The sequence below is a fragment of the Poecilia latipinna genome, unplaced genomic scaffold, assembly GCF_001443285.1.
Source record: "Poecilia latipinna isolate Pla-1442-1.1 unplaced genomic scaffold, P_latipinna-1.0 Scaffold252, whole genome shotgun sequence".
Classification (NCBI taxonomy): Eukaryota; Metazoa; Chordata; class Actinopteri; order Cyprinodontiformes; family Poeciliidae; genus Poecilia; species Poecilia latipinna.
The window spans coordinates 825,185-843,982 of NW_015112868.1; the positions used below are offsets into that span (position 1 = coordinate 825,185).

General features: G+C 37.3%; 2 protein-coding genes and 1 long non-coding RNA gene across 3 annotated transcripts in view; 1 reads left to right on the forward strand and 2 right to left on the reverse strand.

Annotated features, from left to right (window-relative positions):
• The window catches only part of bnip4 (BCL2 interacting protein 4), an 11,962-nt gene extending 10,178 nt beyond the window's left edge, over positions 1-1,784 (forward strand). Inside the window, exon 6 of the mRNA XM_015032877.1 lies at positions 111-1,784. Coding sequence (XP_014888363.1) covers positions 111-153 — 43 coding nt within the window. The 3' untranslated portion in view covers positions 154-1,784. The remainder of the gene's footprint in view (positions 1-110) is intronic.
• Positions 1,785-2,702: 918 nt separating this feature from the next.
• LOC106947696 (protein phosphatase 2, regulatory subunit B, delta) lies at positions 2,703-9,692 on the reverse strand. Its single transcript, XM_015032876.1, has 10 exons — positions 9,495-9,692; positions 9,233-9,307; positions 5,737-5,834; positions 5,435-5,600; positions 5,243-5,355; positions 4,943-5,120; positions 4,678-4,842; positions 4,388-4,557; positions 3,236-3,327; positions 2,703-3,072 (listed from the first exon to the last, which is right to left on the reverse strand). The coding sequence occupies exons 1-10, from the start codon at positions 9,499-9,501 to the stop codon at positions 2,793-2,795; spliced, it is 1,344 nt and encodes a 447-aa protein (XP_014888362.1). The 5' UTR covers positions 9,502-9,692; the 3' UTR covers positions 2,703-2,792.
• LOC106947698 (uncharacterized) lies at positions 6,532-9,226 on the reverse strand. The gene is made up of 2 exons (XR_001425034.1): positions 8,164-9,226; positions 6,532-7,580 (listed from the first exon to the last, which is right to left on the reverse strand). It is a non-coding gene; the product is annotated as an uncharacterized LOC106947698 (long non-coding RNA).
• Positions 9,693-18,798: the final 9,106 nt, after the last annotated feature.

An 18,798-nucleotide genomic window follows, 5' to 3' on the forward strand; every position in this document is an offset into this window, starting at 1 on the left:
AATTTTTTTTTTTTTTTTTTTTTTTTTTTTTTTAGGATGCACCTGTAATATTTGAACTTAGTCATTTGTAAAGGACTACTTTAACATAAAAAATGTTTCTCTATTTTCAGGATATTTATTGGGAAGCGCCTAACTTCCCACAACACCTACTGAGCGAGGTGCCGATGCGTTTAGGGACGGCGCGGTACGACCCGCTTGGCATGCCTTATTAAATTGGGACCTGTGCCATGTGACCTGTGATTCTGACTGATTGCCCGACGCCAGCATGAAGAGCTGAGGATCTCTCACTGCTGTGTTGTTGAATGCACCACAACCAATCGCCCTGTCCATGATGTGTTCACTGCTAACTGAGATGATCGTTTTGCTGCTTACCGCTCCTTGCACATGCATGTTATGGGACAAATATATATTATATATATATATATATATAAATAATATAAATCACTTCTTTTTTATTTAAATAAAATCTGATTTCATTTATTGTGACGTGCTGAATTTGCTATTCTTCTTAGATCAGCCTTGTGACAAAAATTAGTAGGAAAATCGTTAGCTCAGTGTTGATAATCAGAAACAGCTAAGTGTAATAATAATAAAATATGTTAGAATTTTAAGGAAATTGGAAGTACATTTAATAAATAAATCAGCAAGTGTCTTTGTTATTCCCAATAATCTAACATATAGATAATTAAATGTTACACAGGTTATATGACAAAACCAAATCTGTTTGATAGATTTCGTTTTGCAGTGCACTGTGAAATAACAGTCCAGGTTTGGATTCACACAGGAAATGTGACCGAAGTTCTAGATGCGTCTGTGTATGTCGTTTCTTCCATCCCTGACTCCAGGTGAAGTGAGCGAATTGTTAATCTCCAAATTCCTCAATAGGCTTTGATTCATAATTCTCTAAAGGCTGCAGTTATTTTTCTCTCACTTTTTCCCACCACTAAACTTTCCCACATATATGCTTGGACTCAACACTCTTGTCCAATGAGCAGGTAGAGACCCACATCAGTGACTCTTAATGGCTCAGAACCAGTGAAAATAATTACTGATAATTATGTTGTTTGGAGAGTAAAATGCAGCTTTAAATATACATTTCTTTTATCAATATTTCATGTCTTGCATATTTAATGCTACATTTGCTTTTAAATGTGTTAGGATCTACTGAATTGTGCAACGTTTGGACCCCTGCAGTGTGGAGGCTTGTATTAAGCATTAATGTGCCTGACGGACTTCCAACTCTTTACCACGCATAACAAAAAAGAAAAGGAAAACATGCAGATGAACACAATTAAAATTTTATTGAACTTTGGTCAAAATAATAAACAAGTGAATACATTGCCACCATGTTAGGAATCAATGGACAAAGACAATGCATTATTATGTGTTTGTAACGTCATCAGTATACGTTTTGTGTCGTCAACCTTCATGTCTGCATTCACAACTACAAAGATCCACGTTTGCAGTATGTGGTTCAGATCTGGGTGGCATCCCTAATCAAATGGAAAAAAAAAAAAAAAAAAAGGAAAAACAAACCAAACAAAAAAAAAAAGGGCACATGTATGAGGCCTGTCTTTGTTTTCTACTTATTACAAGATTTGGAGGCACTCTATCACATAAACTGTATGTATGGTGTGCAATTTTCCTCCTTTGTGTGTTTTCATAGACAGCCACGTGTAGCAGCAGTGTATGAGGACAAAACTCTATAAAATAGGATTTACAAATAATGCACATGAGGTTCGTATAACGCTCGGGGACGCAACTCGTAGCTGTCACTGGTTGAAGTAGGTATTAAGGCTGCAGATTCCCTTTGTCCTGGACTCTATTTTGTGCCATTCAGTTTCCAGTCTGCATCCTAAAACAGTGTCAAAAAGTAGGACTTTAATCTCTTCACGCAGACATTTTCTGACAGTAATTTCCAAACCGATTGCCCCAAATATAGTTTTTTTTCCTCGACAAGTTTGACGTAGATCTGCTTGAGAAAGAAAAAGAAAAAAAAAAAAAAACAGTGGCGTGACTGGACATTTCTCCACCTCTCTACAACATAAAAACATGCAAAGCAATAAACATGTTTTAATACCTTACTTCTAAATTTAAAAACACATCTGTAGTTTTAGTTTCTTTTATTATGTCGATGACAAGGTGTACTTGAGTAGATACAGTCAGTGAATTTTACGTTGCTGTATTGACTGGGGGATAAAAAGAAGAGAACGGGGGGAGGGGGAAGGGAGGAAATGAAACAAGTCCGCTTTTCAAATTCATGGGCCTTTTTCCAGCAGTAATTTGGCCTGAATACGAGACCAATGGGGGAATGTTACAGTTAGGCCTACCGGCCTATTCACCCGTGCTTCTCAGGGCCCAAAAATCTCTGAAAGATGAATACAACCTTGACAAGACGTCATTTTAAGGACTTCCGAGAGTTCTGTCGTTAAATCGTGAAATGAAGGCTTAAAATGTCAACACAAATAGCAATGTTCAAGGGTTTGACCTCTAGGAAGTGCCATTCCATCAATTAGACCCGAATTGGGCTTTCTGGGTCAGGGGAGGGGCGTGCTGATTGCCCTGGTGCCAAAGGCAAAAAACAACCTAAGCTCAGACTCGAAAATAAAACAGGCCTATGGATCAACCTCCTGTGGCAAAAAAAAGTAGACACGTGCTTTCAATTTCTTCACCAGGAGGAACAACAAGGCTGTTTCTTCTTATACAGATAGACAAGTAGTAGGCTTAACTACACAGGTATGGTAAAAGCCCTATCCTCTGGAGCCCCAAATATTTTTTTTTTTTTTTTGTTTTTAGTTGATTTTGTCCTGGAAAATGTACAAGTTGTTGGTGGCTGCCACAGCTATCACGTTATCTTTGGGGTGCCAGGCAGTGTGGAGGATCTTCTTGTTGAAGTCCAGGCTGTCCACGCTGATCTCGTCCTTCTTCCTCTTGCCGCCGGTGGACACTTTGCGGGGTTTGAGCGTGGCCCGTGGTTTGCTGCTCTCCCGGGACGCCTCCAGTGTAATGTCCCGCCTGGTGTTGCGGTCAAACATTCGGAAGAAGTTGTTGTAGGAGCCGGACATGATGGCACTGGTGGAGGAAGTAGAAACGGATTATCCGCATTGATTGTCTCGCCGTAAAACGAAAGGAGGAAAAAAAAAAACAAAGCGATTTGTGGGTCGATGATGCTGAAAGATCTAAAGCGGCAGCCGGGGAACGATAACTGCTTGCAACAGGGAGGACGTTTGTTTACCTGTCACTGCCATTCCAGCAGCACTCAAACTTGTCGAAGATGCAGTCGTTTTCATACAAGGAGCAGAGCTTACTGCGAAGGTATTCGTGGACCTGAAACAAAGCATTTCAATAGACATGAATATTTGACTTAAGAAATACAATTGCTTTGAAAATCTTAAAAGTAGCGACACAAAACTTATTATAAATGCATAGCCCATGTCATTTCTAAACAAGCATTTATTGCTTTTGTCTGCAAAGGCAATAAATGGAGAGCAGTGAATTGCATGTTGTCATGCGGGAATAATTAAGCCCAGACCTCAAGAGCTACTCATCCTGCAGCTTTCAGACGCATCCGAATCTGATGAAGGAATTTAGGCATTTGATTTAAGTGTGCATCCAAAAGTCGCAGAATGTTAGTGCTCAAGGATTGGACCTGGGCACCAACGGCACCTGATAGTATTCCATCGTATGCCAATGTCATTGTAGCGAACTATAGCAAACACACATGACTTTCATAGTACATAGAACTTATGTTAGGCAACATTTTGATGCATTGTAGCTCAATACATTCAATGAGCAGAGCTGAAAGTGGCTAACATGCACTTGTTAGCATATTAGCCAAAGACAGCGAATATGTACTGCTTTTAGCCCAACAAACAGGGTTAGCTAACATAACCCGACATACTATTAATAGCTTGTTAGCTTACACTAGCATTTTAGCTAACAAGGACGGAGTACCCAACTTTAGTGAAACATTGTGTTAGATATCGATAGAAACATGCTAGTGTTAGCATGTTTGATATTTTTTTTTTTGGAGTACTTTTACTCTAGATTCCCAAAGTTTATACATTTTAGGGATAACATGACTGTCCCCGTAAAACACTAGCATTTCTTCAAGACTTTTCTAGCTTAATGTTACTTTGATTATTTGTATCTCAATGGAGCTTTCATCAAACACATTTCTCTAATTTAAAAAAAAAAATTTAAATAAATAAAAAACACAAAAATAACTCTAAATTTGGCGGTTATTTACCGTTACTCAATGTTGTTGAAATGATAGCTATAAGTCATAATAGTCTTAGTGGATTTACATTTCATATATTTGTACTAAGTGCAGAGAGATGCACCTAAAATAGTTGTTTTGAACCCCTGCAGATGTAGATCTACGCACCTGATACGTCTCCACTGGTCTGTTCTCCATGTTGAGGTCCCAAACCTTGACGGAGAGGTAGTCACGTGTCATCATATAGCGTCCGCTGTGACTGAACTTCACGTCTGAGATGGAGGAGATGATCTCTGAGAAAAAGGATCGGCTGCTTGGATCCTCCGGTTCCTCAAAGACTGAAAATACACACACACACACACACACATTAAAAGAAAAAATGAGAATGGTTCCCAAAACTACATTTACAAAGAGCAAGTGAGGTAATCCTACTATCCTCTATTGAGCCATAAACTTACACTTAGAGTGCCTATCGCAGAGTGCCGCTGCTCGCATGTCACACAGGCGGATGGTGCCTTTGCTACTGCTGTACACAAATACATTGCATTGGTGTGGATGGCACTCAGCAGCTGTGATTACTTCCGTCAGTTCTTCCATATTGGCGGGCTTGATGTCTACAATATCTGGGAGAGCAGCGTTAAAGGAACAAACCGCCTTCTCTTTTAGAAGAATACAGACTCCAAACTACGAGGCATGCGTCTGATATGATCAAGAAAAGGATACTAAAACTTCTGTCTGTGATTTCCAAGTGCCATAGATTTATTCTTAGGTCATCTGCAGAGAGGTAAGTTTCATGGTCACTATTTACAGAAATGGAATTAATGTGATAGGTGTGCGCATTTGCAAAGATCCTCCGTGGGCTTGCTTCTACCATGAGATCCATTGGCATCAGAACTGGTACCTAAAAGAAAACAATCGCAGAACAATCGCTTGTTATTAATTTAAAAAATTTTATAAACACCCCCCGGGAAAAAAAAAAAAAAAAAAAAAAAAAAGGCAGGTTTGAACTGTTGTCGCACATACCCGTAAAGAGGTGATTCTAAAAGGATCTCTGAGTCGCCCATCTTCATCTTTTAGGTTGTAACCCTCTGCCCGTTTATCTCTTTCGCTTATTTTCCACAATTTGATAGTTTTATCTGCCAGAAGTTAAAGACGTCGTCAGTTTTGAAAACCAGGCGTGGGCATGAAGTCTAAAACAAAGTCATGGCCTCTTACCGTTTGTTGAAAGTAGAAAGTGAGCAGCATTTTGTTGGGGTAGCCATCTTATTTTATTAATTTTTTCCTCAATTTCTAAACTTTTCAAATAGTCGAATTCTGGCTCATGACTCTGAAAAGTGCTATAGACGTTGTATTCCCCACGCAGGTGTGGACGATTCTTAGACTGAGGAGAACAATAAATAAGAGCACACAAAAAAAAAAAAAACATGAGTCACCAGGTTTAAATCCTTTCACTGCAACAGAGGAGGGAGGGGGGATGGCACAGCAAATCATCCCTTACTGTACTCAACAAATCTTACCTCTTGTTCATGTTGAAAAATCACTACTCGCCCTCCCTTGTCTCCAGTTGCAAGTAAATCTCCAGAATAGTTGAACTCAACAGTTGAGATTATGTCAGCTGAAAGAAAAAAACAAACAAAAAAAAAAAAAAACATATTGGGTGACTGCGACTTCACCCAACATTGCCCTTTTGACAAAATTTAATATGACAGTTAATTTTAAGATATCCATAAAATTATTCTGACTTCTCACACCCACAGTCATACGAATCTAAAATGATTTCAAATGTCGTCAAGAGGTGCGAAATTGAGCGTGAGGTCGCTATAGCGCTACGCGGTTCTCTGGAGCGTTTCAAAAGTATCATCTTGAGGAGGAAGAACAATACTGATGTGAACACAGCAACAGATTTCCAGATTTCTTGGAGGCAGCGAGTCAAAAAAATAATAATAATAATCACTTGGTTTATGCTGTCTACTTGCTGGTCTAACACCAACATTTTTGCAGCAGCATTAATAAGAATACATTGTATTGCAGTATATTTGTATGTTGACCATTATACTTGCTGAAGCATCACCAACATATTGGCCAGAATATGAATCAGACATTTTTTCCTTGATTGGCATGAACTTTTTATTTATGTGTATCAAAACTTAAGAACTATAAAAAAAATAAAAAATCAGTCTAAAAAGAATCAACCAACAGCAACAACTTTGATCAACTTCTTTATTTTAATATATGAAAAAAAAAACACAAAAATAACTAAGGAACAAATGGGAATAGTTTAGCAATTGCTTAACTGGGTTTGTTACATTTTAAAACTGAAACCTTTAGCACTTTTTTTTTTTTTTTTTACTTTTAAAATGTAATTGGGAGAAAATAACCTGATTGGCAGGTCAGAAATTAAACACAACTGACAATCAGCTTTGGCCTAGAAAAGATTGATTGATACATATATAAACATCCCTTCTATGCATGTCGACAGCAATAAGCAGTACGTTAGAAATAAGCTCTATGGATCTGGGACTCAAAGGTTGCACACTGGATTTCTGTCATTCACTATTTTACTGTTTTTTTGGATCTTTATTGCCCTCGATAGATTCTACCTCAAAATCTGCAAACTTCAACTCTGTCAAATCTGTGCAGGATTACCTTGATCGATGATTACGGTCAATAAAACTTTGGTTTGTTTAAATTTAGAAAAGTGTCCGTTTTCAAGTATTTTTTTTTTCATACCAAGGACTGACCCAAGATTAGCAACATACTTTTTTTTAAAGGAATGTGGACTACTCCTTTTTGTACATTTAAGAAGCATTAAGTGTTATTTATTTAAAATAAAGTCTGCAGCTGCTGTTCATGCTCCAGTGGATTAACTTTTGAATATGCTAGTCATGGCTGCACTGTCCCATAAAAAGGACATTTTATTTGCTATTGTAGATTGTTGTTTTGAAAATTAACAAAAGGTAAATGTGTGCAATATACACAAAATAGCAATTATTACTTGTTGGATATAAATGATTGCTGTATATGGCATGATATCGAGCTTATATTCAAAGATTTAGTCTTATGATAATTAAGCACAACACAAGTAGAATTTACAAATCAGCCAAATAGTCTGTTAACACTTTCCTCGTTTCCCGAAACTAACAAAAAATAAACTGATTTGATACATCAGCACAAATAAATCAGCTTGTGCGAGGTCCAGAGATTCCAACAAAAATTAGAAATACTCTATTTTAGGATGCAACAGTGTTTCATTTGAACAAGAATGCATCTTTTTCATAAAGCAGGATTTTGTTGTTTTTTTTTGCTGTTTTTACACCATTTTAAAATTGTGTAAATATAATTTGCTACCAACAGATGTCACCTATAGTAGGGCTGTAGGATAATATCGATATCGCGATATATATCGATATTTTCTTTCCTAGAAAAAAATCGATATTCATCCGCAAGTATCGTAACATCCAACTGTCATCTTGCTGACTCACTGCTTGCTTCGCCGGGAGAGTGATTAGGTCATGAGGCTTAGAGTGATTCATTCAGATGTTAAGTGTCAAGGTTAAAAAGGTATCAAACTATTCAGAGCAGGGTACTTGGTGCACTTTATTTACTTTACAAATGCATGTAAGCTACAGTTTGTACTGTTTCAATTAAAAGAAACATGTTTTCTCACCACTTCTTTGATTCTTTTTGTCCAGCTGTCGACTTTGTCTGTGTCCATGTCCAACCAGAGCCAGGTTGGTGTTTTAATCAGTTTTCAGTTAAATTAATTCAATCCAACTCTATATCACCAAAATCACTCTGTCCCTCTAAAATCTTTCAGAAAATCGCAAAAGTGTATTGAATTGTATCGTTTGATGAATATCGCAATATATATATATATCATATCGTGGACAGAATATCGTGTATCGTATCATATCGTAAGATTACTGTATCACTACAGCCCTAACCTATAGGCTGAATAATAAAGGACTATTTACAAGCCAATTAACTAATATTTATTGTGACCATTAAAAAGGCTGAAAGTTGATCAAATATCGTAAATAACCACAAGTGTTTTTATTACAGCAAATCTGAATGCGTTTTATTTTGCCTGTAATTTTGACATGTGTTTAACTCCTTAAACATTGTATAGCAATCTTTTATTTATTTTTTTTAATAAACATTGCTGTTTACTTTTGGTCACAACCTTCAGCAAATTTCAGTATAAACTGAGGAGCACAGAATTTCAGCTTTTAAAGCTGCTGTAGCAGTTCTCATTTTTAACACGCATGATTTCAACACTTTAAAGTTGTGGGTTTGACAAACAGGTCTTATAACACACATTTTGCTAAAACGTCTAGCTTAATATTCTTTTAATAATGCCAGATGTCAAAAACGCGGTGAACTAGCCCTTTACCCTGCACCAAGATCAAAGGCCAACTTCGACATCAATGAGAAAATTCAGGAAAGCAGAAGACAATTAGATGATTTCTTGTTTGAAAATGTTCCATTACTCATACAACGGCGAAAGGCTCCATTAGAAATTTGCATAAGCTTGTAAAATAGCATTTCCTTGAATGACTAAGTATGTATACAGAGGGTGTCACTGAGGGAGTAACAGTATTGTCTCGTTGCTAGTGAATACCTGAAATGTCATTCTACCGACAATGAGGAAGTACACTTCAGGTACAGGCAGTGCAGACAAGTACCGAAAAAGGGAACGACGGGCCATATTTCAGCGACTGACAGCTAAATACGCACAGCGACTCTTCATGTATGAATGAAAACAAGCCATGATGTCACGCCAGCAGCACACTGACATTTAGCTCCCACCTAGCTTACAGCTAGTTAGCGAAAACAGCAATTCACAGGGTAAGGGCGTTCCCACACAAAACGGGAGAACCGACTTTTAAAATAAATCATGCTTGCATCTGTGGCTACGTGTCGAGAATTTCCCTTCAAGCCCACAGAGCGCCATCCCCACGGTATCCGAGTAGCAGCTTTAGCTTAGCTGCCGAGCTAACGCTAGCTACATACCTTCCGCAACATCTTCATCTATCGCTCCTTTCACTTGGGAGAAACACCACTGGAAATCATTTCCTCCTGCAACTCCTGCGAAAAGAACGATGGCGTTAGTTTGGGTTAGACTGTCTCCTTATTTTAGTTTTTCAACTGGTGATGAGATGACCTGACAGGGACACAGTTTGACAACTTAGCTCGCTAGCGCTAACGTTGGTTCAGATTCAGGCCACACCGAGAGAGAGGTGGATCCTTTTTCCTCCCTTCAAAAGTAGCTTACCCGCCATTGCTTCATTTAGCAGCTTTTGTTGCACACAGTATCCGATACCCGATCAACCCAACGCGGCTCGCTCGCTCCGGGAAACGGATAGCATCCACAATCAGTGAGAAGACTCGGGTCCAGATCTGTCAAGACCACGGAAATTATCCGTGATTTTTTTTTCTTCCAAAATGGCGCACGGTACATGGAGAAACGACGTCATGCACACATGCCACATCCTGGCTCCATCCATCCTCCCGTGCATCCCTTGCTAACGCCTTACATCTCCCCTCTTTCTTCCATTTATCCAACTTTATTACACCAAACTAGATAATAAAACCTCCGCGTCTTGTTTTTAAGACACGTTTTCCGCTCTTTGGTGACTGAGTCAAACATTACATTCAGAGAACAGCTATGAAAATGATTTCTAAATTTAAAGTAAAGAAAATACATCTTAACGAGCTACCCGGCAGACTATTACATTTTTAGACCGCGTGTTCAACAGGCGGCATATTTTTTTATTTATATTTTAAATGCGAAGGATTAGAAATGCAAAAATATTCTTTTAAAACATATCATTAGTTTTGTTTTGTTTTTGAATTTTTGTGACATGATTACAATTTTAAAGTGAGATGTAATTTAAAAACGTGAAAGGATAGGGTACCAATAGTTCTATTTGACGGGCATTTAGTGACATCTGGTGGTGAAATGGTGGAAGTCCATGTTATTGAATAATCTGTCTATGGTCAAAAAGTGTTATAATAAAAAAAGCAACAAAAAAAAACATAAGCGATTAAATAAACATTCGAGATAAATGTTTAATGAATGCATGCACAATTATTTAAATATTTCAATGATGTATGAAATACATGGCTAAGTAATAAAACATGGTTAGTCCTCAATTACAATTCGAATTTGTTAAATGACTATGTTGTATACACATTCCAAACAACTGCTGACATTATCAGGTTTGGCTGTTCAAACAAGTTCACCTTGAAAACAGATCACTAGGTGCTAAAAGAAGTCTCCGAAAATATCTAAAGTGTTATTGCAGAACCTACAGGAAGAGTTTACAACCTTGTGAAACACACCAGAAAAACACCGCATAAGTTTTACTCCTGTGGAGATGTGCAAGGACGAAACCTTTGCTCTTAAAGGCCCATACATAATGCAGATAAAGACCAGGACTTCTGAAGTCAAGCTCGTTTGGCAGATAAGGCCAAAATTGTATTATGTACAACACCAGGGAAAAGCCAATTAAGTTGTCCTATTTTTTTTTTTCTCAAACTAGATACATTTTTATTTACACGGTTTGTTTTATCAATGAAATTATGGTTATGTTTTAACACACACCTATAAATAAATCACTATTTTTTTCCAGCGGGGAAAAAAAAAAATTAGAGATCAGTCCTTTTAAATTTCTCAATCAATAACCACAATTTGAACTATCCTTATTTTTTCAAATGGAGGAATTTGTGGGTGAAGAAAAAAAAAATAGAGCAAACAAAATTTCAAGCAACAACACATTTGCTTTTATTTCATCAGTCGATCATATCAATGTTTCAATGAAAGCATTATGTTTTTTAGATACACTCTATATTGGGCTGCAGTTTCCACTAAATGTATCTTGCAATATTAAGTATAGCATCACAGTGAAAGCTGTAATGCTCCACTTGTGAAAATAAATCTGTTGGCCTTCACCTTACAATTCTGAAACAGAAAGGTTCCGTATAAAAAGAGAAAAGAAAACCTATAATACTTTTCTTCCTTTCACTGAATGTTTTAAGATAGTTTCATTTAAATTTAACCCCAAAAATAAATAATAATAAAAAAAACAACAAAAGAAGAAAATGTGTATAAATTAATGCAAACGACTGAGTATCTTATGAGGCAGCCCATCATTTCAGCTGCATATTTGTTTATTCCACAAAATTGGCATATTTCTCACAAAACAAACAGAAACAACTTTTCGAATGCTCTTCGTCTCAACCGGAATTTATGCTGCGCACTTATTTATTTAGCGTGCTCAATCAAACCGGTGTAAGAATACACCGAGAAATAAACGTCGGAGCAGCAGAATTCATTTATAGTTTCATACTTGCGATGCTGTGTGAAGTGCTTTCTGTACAATGAGTGCTGTCATGAACTGGGAATAAAATGATTGCCCACTGGGATTGATAGTGCTATAAAAAAGTCACATTCCAAAAAAATATGAGGGGAAAAAGTCTCATGTAGCTTGGGAATGCTTGATATCTGGGCCACATTTGAGCAGATAAAGTAAGCACATTTGTTCCTTTGAGTGCACCAACTGATAGAAGCACCCTATTTAAGTGCATACTAATATATATATGTATTTTATTTTATTTATTTATTTTTTTTCTTTAAACTGAACTAGGTCCTCTTCTTTGTACATTTTCCTCTTAGTTATAAAATATCTCTGTGACTCGGAAAAACACTATTTCACAGTTAGTAACTGTGATCCATGAGCAAGATGTCTTACACAGAAACAGTACCTGTGACTTCTTTTGTTATACGTTTTCTTCATCTGCAGATTCTGCTGGAGGTGTCAAGACAATGGATAGGAGGAGTGCAGCCTAAAAGACCTGGACCAAACTTGACCAAAAATCTTCTCTCCAGTATCTCCCGAGCTATGCGCATCTTTCTCATCAATCACACGGCGTGTCCCGTGGGAAGGAGCCGAGCAGAGGCCTGGAGGTTAGGTACACTCACGCACAAACACACACACACACACACACACACACACACACACACACACACATCAACATACGCACAAACAACCAGTGAGAGAGGAAAAAAGGAGAAAGCTGACACAGATAACAACAGAAAAATTATGCATTAGGCATGTTAAAAACGGATAATTATGCCATATCTCTTCTTCTGCTTCACCTTTTGCACCAATCCCATTTGGTTATTGCAGATGTGGGAAGTTGAGAAAATTGATTAGAGGTGTACCCCAAGGCTCAGTTCTTGACCCACTCTTTCTAGTTTACATTGAGCTGATTTGAAAATAAGCAGCAGGAAAAAACAACAACAACAACAACAAAAAAAAAAAAAAAAACATGTGTCTGTGGTGTACCCCAAGGCTCAGTTGTTGGCTTAGTATTTTAGTTCATATTGAACTGATTTGAAAATAAGCAACACAAGCAAATTTATCTACTGATTGATGGAGGTTTCAAGATGGATGGTGATGATACAGTTTGGATGGAGATATTCAGGACATCGCCTGCATTGACATTTGGTATCCGTAGAGGCAGGGCTGGTAAATGTATACATTATGCTGGCTGTAAAAAAGAAAAAAAATCTTTTGTTTGCTTGATGTTTTACTTACATTAATTGTTAAATTGGAGTTTAATTGGTAACTTATGCTGCAAGTATTTGAAAAAATATATATTTTGGGTTTGAATTCGACATTTGACAAGAAGGTGAAGAAAACCTGCGAAAGCAATCTTCTACAGACTTGAATTGATCGGACAGCAGTTTCTAGTTTATGTTATAAATTACTATTATGACACTCTTGACATACTGGTTCAGTAACTCCAATGCAAACTGTAGGATTAGTTTATGCAGAGATTTTCTTGAATAAATATTCTCTTTAGGAGAGATCAACAAATGGATTTGTAGACCTGCAGGACTACTTCTGAACTCATACTGGGGTCATTTTAAAATAAAACTGAAATGATACGAAAAGACCAACTATATTGCTCACTATATTTTCTTCTTACTTTATTTATATCATGTTATATAATTAATTATAATGCTTACAGGCATGGCAAATCAGCTCAAGCTGAATAATGTCATGCAAAAGTACATTTGCCTTGAATTTTTCCAGATTTTTTTTTTCTTTTTTTCACTTTTGAACCACAAAATTAAATGTTTAATTAAAATTCGATGTGACAGACCAAATAAACAGTTGACCATTATTGTGAAGTTTTGGTTGTCAAATGTTGCGTGTTTATAATCAAACATAAATTTAACTGCATAGCCCCAAAATTAAATCTATTGCAACCATCTGCCGTCAGAAGCCAAAGTTAGGAAATAGAGCCCACCTTCCTTTTATTTATTCTGAGTGCAGTTGTTCTGAAAAGGCTCCGTTTGTTAGAGATCATTAGTGAACAAACAGAATCATGAAGACCAAGAAACACAGCAGATCAGCAACAAAGCTGAGGAGGATTTTAAGGCAGGGCTAGGTTATAAAGCAATATGTCAAGCTGTTCAATCTATTATCTGAAACTGGAAAGAGTATAGGATTATTGTAAAAAAAAAAAAAAAGCCAAAATGTGGATGTCCACCTAAACTGGATCACACAAGAAGAGCATTATGAGTGGTAACTCTGGGGGAGCTGCAAAGATCCACAGCTCTGTGATGATATATCTGTTTTTTGTTTTTTTGTTTTTTTGTTTTTTTTATGGAGGAGTAGAAAAAACAAAGTCAAAAGACCCCCAGTGTGCCGCTACGTAGGGAAGACAGCAAACATGTAGAAAACTTACATCTCCTAGAAAATGCTGCATATAATTGAAACCTAGTGTTCAAAGTATCATGCTGTGGGAACGGTTTACTTCAGTGGTGAAAGGGAAGCTTAAGCTAAAGAAGATTGGACGATTCTGGAAGAAACCCTGATAGAGTTCACAATTGACCATAAACATACAGCTGGAACTGCAATATCACAGTTTACATAAAAGCATATTAATATGTACTGTTTTCCTTCAACTCCACGGACTTTGTGTCGGTCAGTTAAAAAAAATCCCAATAGAACACACACAATGATTGTGGTTAAAACTTCACAAAATGTGAAAAAGTTTAGAGGTGTAAATACTTTCCGAAAGCATTGTGCATTAGTGTACATGTGTTAATATCTAGAGTTTGTCCTGATGGCAATGAACTACAAATCGATGAACACAAATTGTTGTGATGTTGCAAAAGAATCAATTTGAGAACCTTAACCTCTAAGTCATGTTTGACTTACTTTTAAACACGCTGGTTTGTTTTTCTGTAACTTTCACCTTTAGCTAAATAAGTTGTGATAGAACTGAACTTTATCTGCTCCATGAGGAACAAAGAGATCCTGATTTTTAAACTAAAAGCTTATAACAAAAAGATGTTGTTTACCATGTAAACGACTTCATATGTTCATCTTTCCATTTAGATTGAGAATGTGCTGCGATGCCAAATATCAAACTATTAAAATCATCAGACTTTTTTTTTTTTTTTTTTTTGTCTATGTGAAATATTTGACTGAAACCTAATTTGCTATTTTATAAACTAAATAATTTGTAGGATTTTTAAATATTTCTTTACACGTTTACGGTTTTGGCAGTGACTGTGTGTGTGTGCTGCCGTAGCTTCATCAGGTATAAGGAGAGGTGTTGACTTTATTCCGAGCCTCCAGTAACACCACTGACTCTGATAGTTCCCCATCCCTGTGGGAATTCATTATAAGACAGCTAGAGGCTGCTTGTGGATGGTTACTGTGCTGCCCGTATGTTAACTTGTCGCTATCGCGCAAGGCAAACATGTGGTGCAGCTGCTTTCTCTGGCTGTGGGCAACCTGGAGAGATTGATTGGTGAGCCTTCTGTTTTATCCAGGATCAGGGCCACATTCAGTAGACAAGGTGCCTCCGGAGAAGCAGCCATTTTCCCCAGAAAATATAGCTCATTACCAGCACAGACAAAATGAAGGTGTATTGACTTTTTAACATCTTACAACACACCTATTCCTGGGCCGTTTAAAACAGCGCGCATTTGTTATTCTGGAAAATCATTACCTTATTGTATTCTTGAGCAAAAAAAGAGGCATAATATGAGTCAACTTTGTTTTTGTTTTTTTGGAGGGGGTTGGGGGGGGGGCAGAGAAAAAGCCAATGCAGCCACTGTCCTCGTGCAATTTGGTGCGAGTGGCCGCACAGAGGCATTAAAGCACAAAACAAACACACTCCTCCCCCACACTCGGCCTATCAGACGGTCTTTAACACAAGCCATTGGCCAGTGGATGTGTCTGCCCTGCTCAGGGGCATTAAGCTCTGTCCAGGCCTTCAGTCTTTTACTTACAGACACACAAACGCACGCACACACACACACACACACACACACACACACACACACACACACACACAAACAGCAAAGACAAACACAATCAATTATTCAAGACTCCAGTTTTTGGCTCGTATTTTTTTTTTTTTTTTGTTTTGTTTTGTTTTTTTTTTTTTTTTTTTTTCTTTTCCTTATTATTTTTGATTCCGTTCCTTCTGTAACATCTTCTGGCAACCTTAACAGCCAGAAGGCCAGATGAGTGAAATGTGAGGCCTGATGACTTGAGGTCTGTGTATGTCTTTGTAATTTAGATGGCAGAGTGTAATTTGCATGCGCAGCCTTCGACATTGCCTCATTTTCTGAAAGAAGGTTGTCCTTGCAGCTCACCACAAACTAACGGCTGTCAGAGACCTGGCTCGGAGGGCAAATCTTTGTTTATTTCCCCCCACATGTGTGGTCATTTAATTCAGTTATGCCCCACCCTGTAGCACACGTGTATTCAGTGAAGAGGTACACAGACTTGCGCTCTCGTTTCTTTTTATTTTCTACCTTCAGTGTGCCCACTGTGTGGTGTGCTGTGCAGCTTACTTCATGTGCACAGGGACTGTCGCTCTTCAGTGTGCAAATGCGTTCACTAGATGGCACTATGGCACTTATTATTCAAGCAAATCATTTTTATTCTGGATGACGAACCTGTGTGTATGGCACTGGCACAAACAGTTTAACCAAACCTAATAGGTTTTGTTCCGTTTTAATTAATGAATAGCTATGACCTTTAATTGTAAAAAAAAAAAATAATAATAATAATAACTACAACTCTAACTTCAAGAGCATGGGTTTGATACAGGAAGACACACATAGCTGGACTCGACCAGAGCATCAAAGTTTCCAGCTGGACTCTGAGCACATGCGCCTCATTTTATGGGCTCAGCTGCACATCAAACAGAGCGCACTCTTACAAATCAATGAAAACAGAAAAGAATTACATTGCGGGGAATGTACCAGGTTGCGAATCCTTGCAGCGATGATGTCCTCGTAACAGATCATATTGTAAATAAGATGGGTTAAATTGCACTTGTAGCTTCCCTTCAAACAGTCAGGCTTTTTCTCTCAGGGGGGCAAAGAGAGAGAGAGAGAGAGAGACAGAGAAAGAGAGAGAGAGAGAGAGGAGGAGAGGGAAGCGCTGCCGACTCTTCCTCTAATAACGCCAGACAATGAGATCCCAGCTCATAACGTAGGCCTCCACTATATAGAACAAGTAGCGGGGGCTTAGCAGCTAATAAAGTGGCAAGTCTTCAAATCCATGTCAGAGGAGCAGAGTGCCACGGGGACCTTTCATAACACTTGTACGAGCAGGTTCCAGTGCAGTGTAAAGGTTACACATCCGCGTTGTACTGATCAAACCTGATGAATTGCCTTAAGCCCCACAAATTTTCAAGGCTGTTTTTAGTTTTTTTTTTTTTTTTTTTAAAAAGCAGAACCGAATAATTCTCCGTCTCTATGAAAGACAGCAGGCGAAGACATGAGAGGAGAACGGATCCTGAAAAGCAAGAGCATCTACAGTCAGTGTGAACTTTGCTATTGAATCTGACAAAAATACGACTTCAGCTGTTAAACCTGATTTAAAGAATCTGTCCAGGGGTGTATATTTTTCCGCTGACAGATGCAGGCTGATAATAAAAATACAGATGGGTAATAAAGTACAGATTTCCACTGCTAGATTTCACAAAATACAAAGTCTTAAATAAAAAAAATACACTGAAGGAAAAAAATAGCTAATCTTGCTTTTTGTTTAATTAGGTTGAAAGCAACACTGAAGGGTAAGAATTCAACATATCAGCTGAAAAAATTCATCTCAGTTAAAAGCATCAAATAGATTATAAGTTTTATTTAAAAAAAAAAAAAAAGACATCCAACTTGACTTGTAGTATTGGCTGGTGATTCTTAATGAAATCTGCCCACTGTTGTCCAACCAGGGCTGTCAATAACAGATCCCCTCCGTTTTATTGTTGAAAATTCTGATGTGTTCTGACTTACAGTCATACAAAACACAGGGAAACACCTTTAAAGGTGGAATATGATTGAAAACATCCTTGGAAAAATAAGAAAAATACAAATAGACACACAAAAAAAATACATAGATCAGAAGTCAGTGTTGCCCTGTGCCATATATGATGTAACCAAAAATATATACAAGCTTGTTTTAAGGAGTGTATATTTACGCCAGATTAAATAATAATTTGTAACAAAACATAAAACAAATACTAGACTGACTATGACATGTGATTACAACATATATCTGGAGAGTTGATTATTTTATAGAACTACTGCTGCAGAGAAGTTTTACTTCTTGATTTTTGTTGTTGTTTTATACCTATAATCTAGTTTTGTCTGAATTATTTTTACTCCTCGATAACAGTCACTTTTGGTACTCCATACACTTAGTTTTATGTCAGGTAATTTTTAGACTTTTTCTGCATGAAAATAAAGCTTTTTTTGTATTTTTCTCTTCTAAAACAAGCATGGGCTTAGAGTGGAGGCAAGTTACTTTTACGTATGCAAATCACAACAGAATGATGGTTAAAGTTCAAGATCTTTAAGCCTAGTCCATATTTAAATACAGTGGTTTTTTTAATGCTTTTTTTTGTTTTATTATGAGAAAACAAAAGAAATCATGACATCCTTCCTAGATGTTTCTAGAAAATATTAGTCAAATTGGTAGCAGGTAATTTATAAGGTAACTGAAATGCTCCAAAATCAAAGCCACGCTGTTTGACGTGCTTTTGATCAAGAGGCAGACTAAAGTTTAGATTACAAAAATTGTCATTTTCAAATAGTTTCAGCTTTCTACACAGAGGTCCACAAAATTTAAATACCAAACTTAAACTTAAAAAGTTTTCTTTTGGAAACTTACACAACACCATTTATTCAAAATTAAAAAAAAATATATATATATGTGGTTTGGGAATCCCAAAATCTCAGGACCCCAGACTGCTGCCCGATAAGCCCTCGGTAAACTCTGACCAAGGCCACAATGTGTGTCGCTGAATCACGCCGCCCTGTGAGTTCAGAAACACAGTCTCAGTAATTAGCCTTCGACTGCCTGGTCTATGTTTGATAAAAATAAAAATAAAAAAAAATTGTCGCTCCTTCCTTCTCTATGGTGAACCTGTCCTTCACTTGAGCACTCCTCCAGCATTTCCACCCACTTTGTTTGTGAGTCTTTGATCCACAGTATTCCAGTTAAAGTTACACCCATGTGCTGCAAGTTGAAACT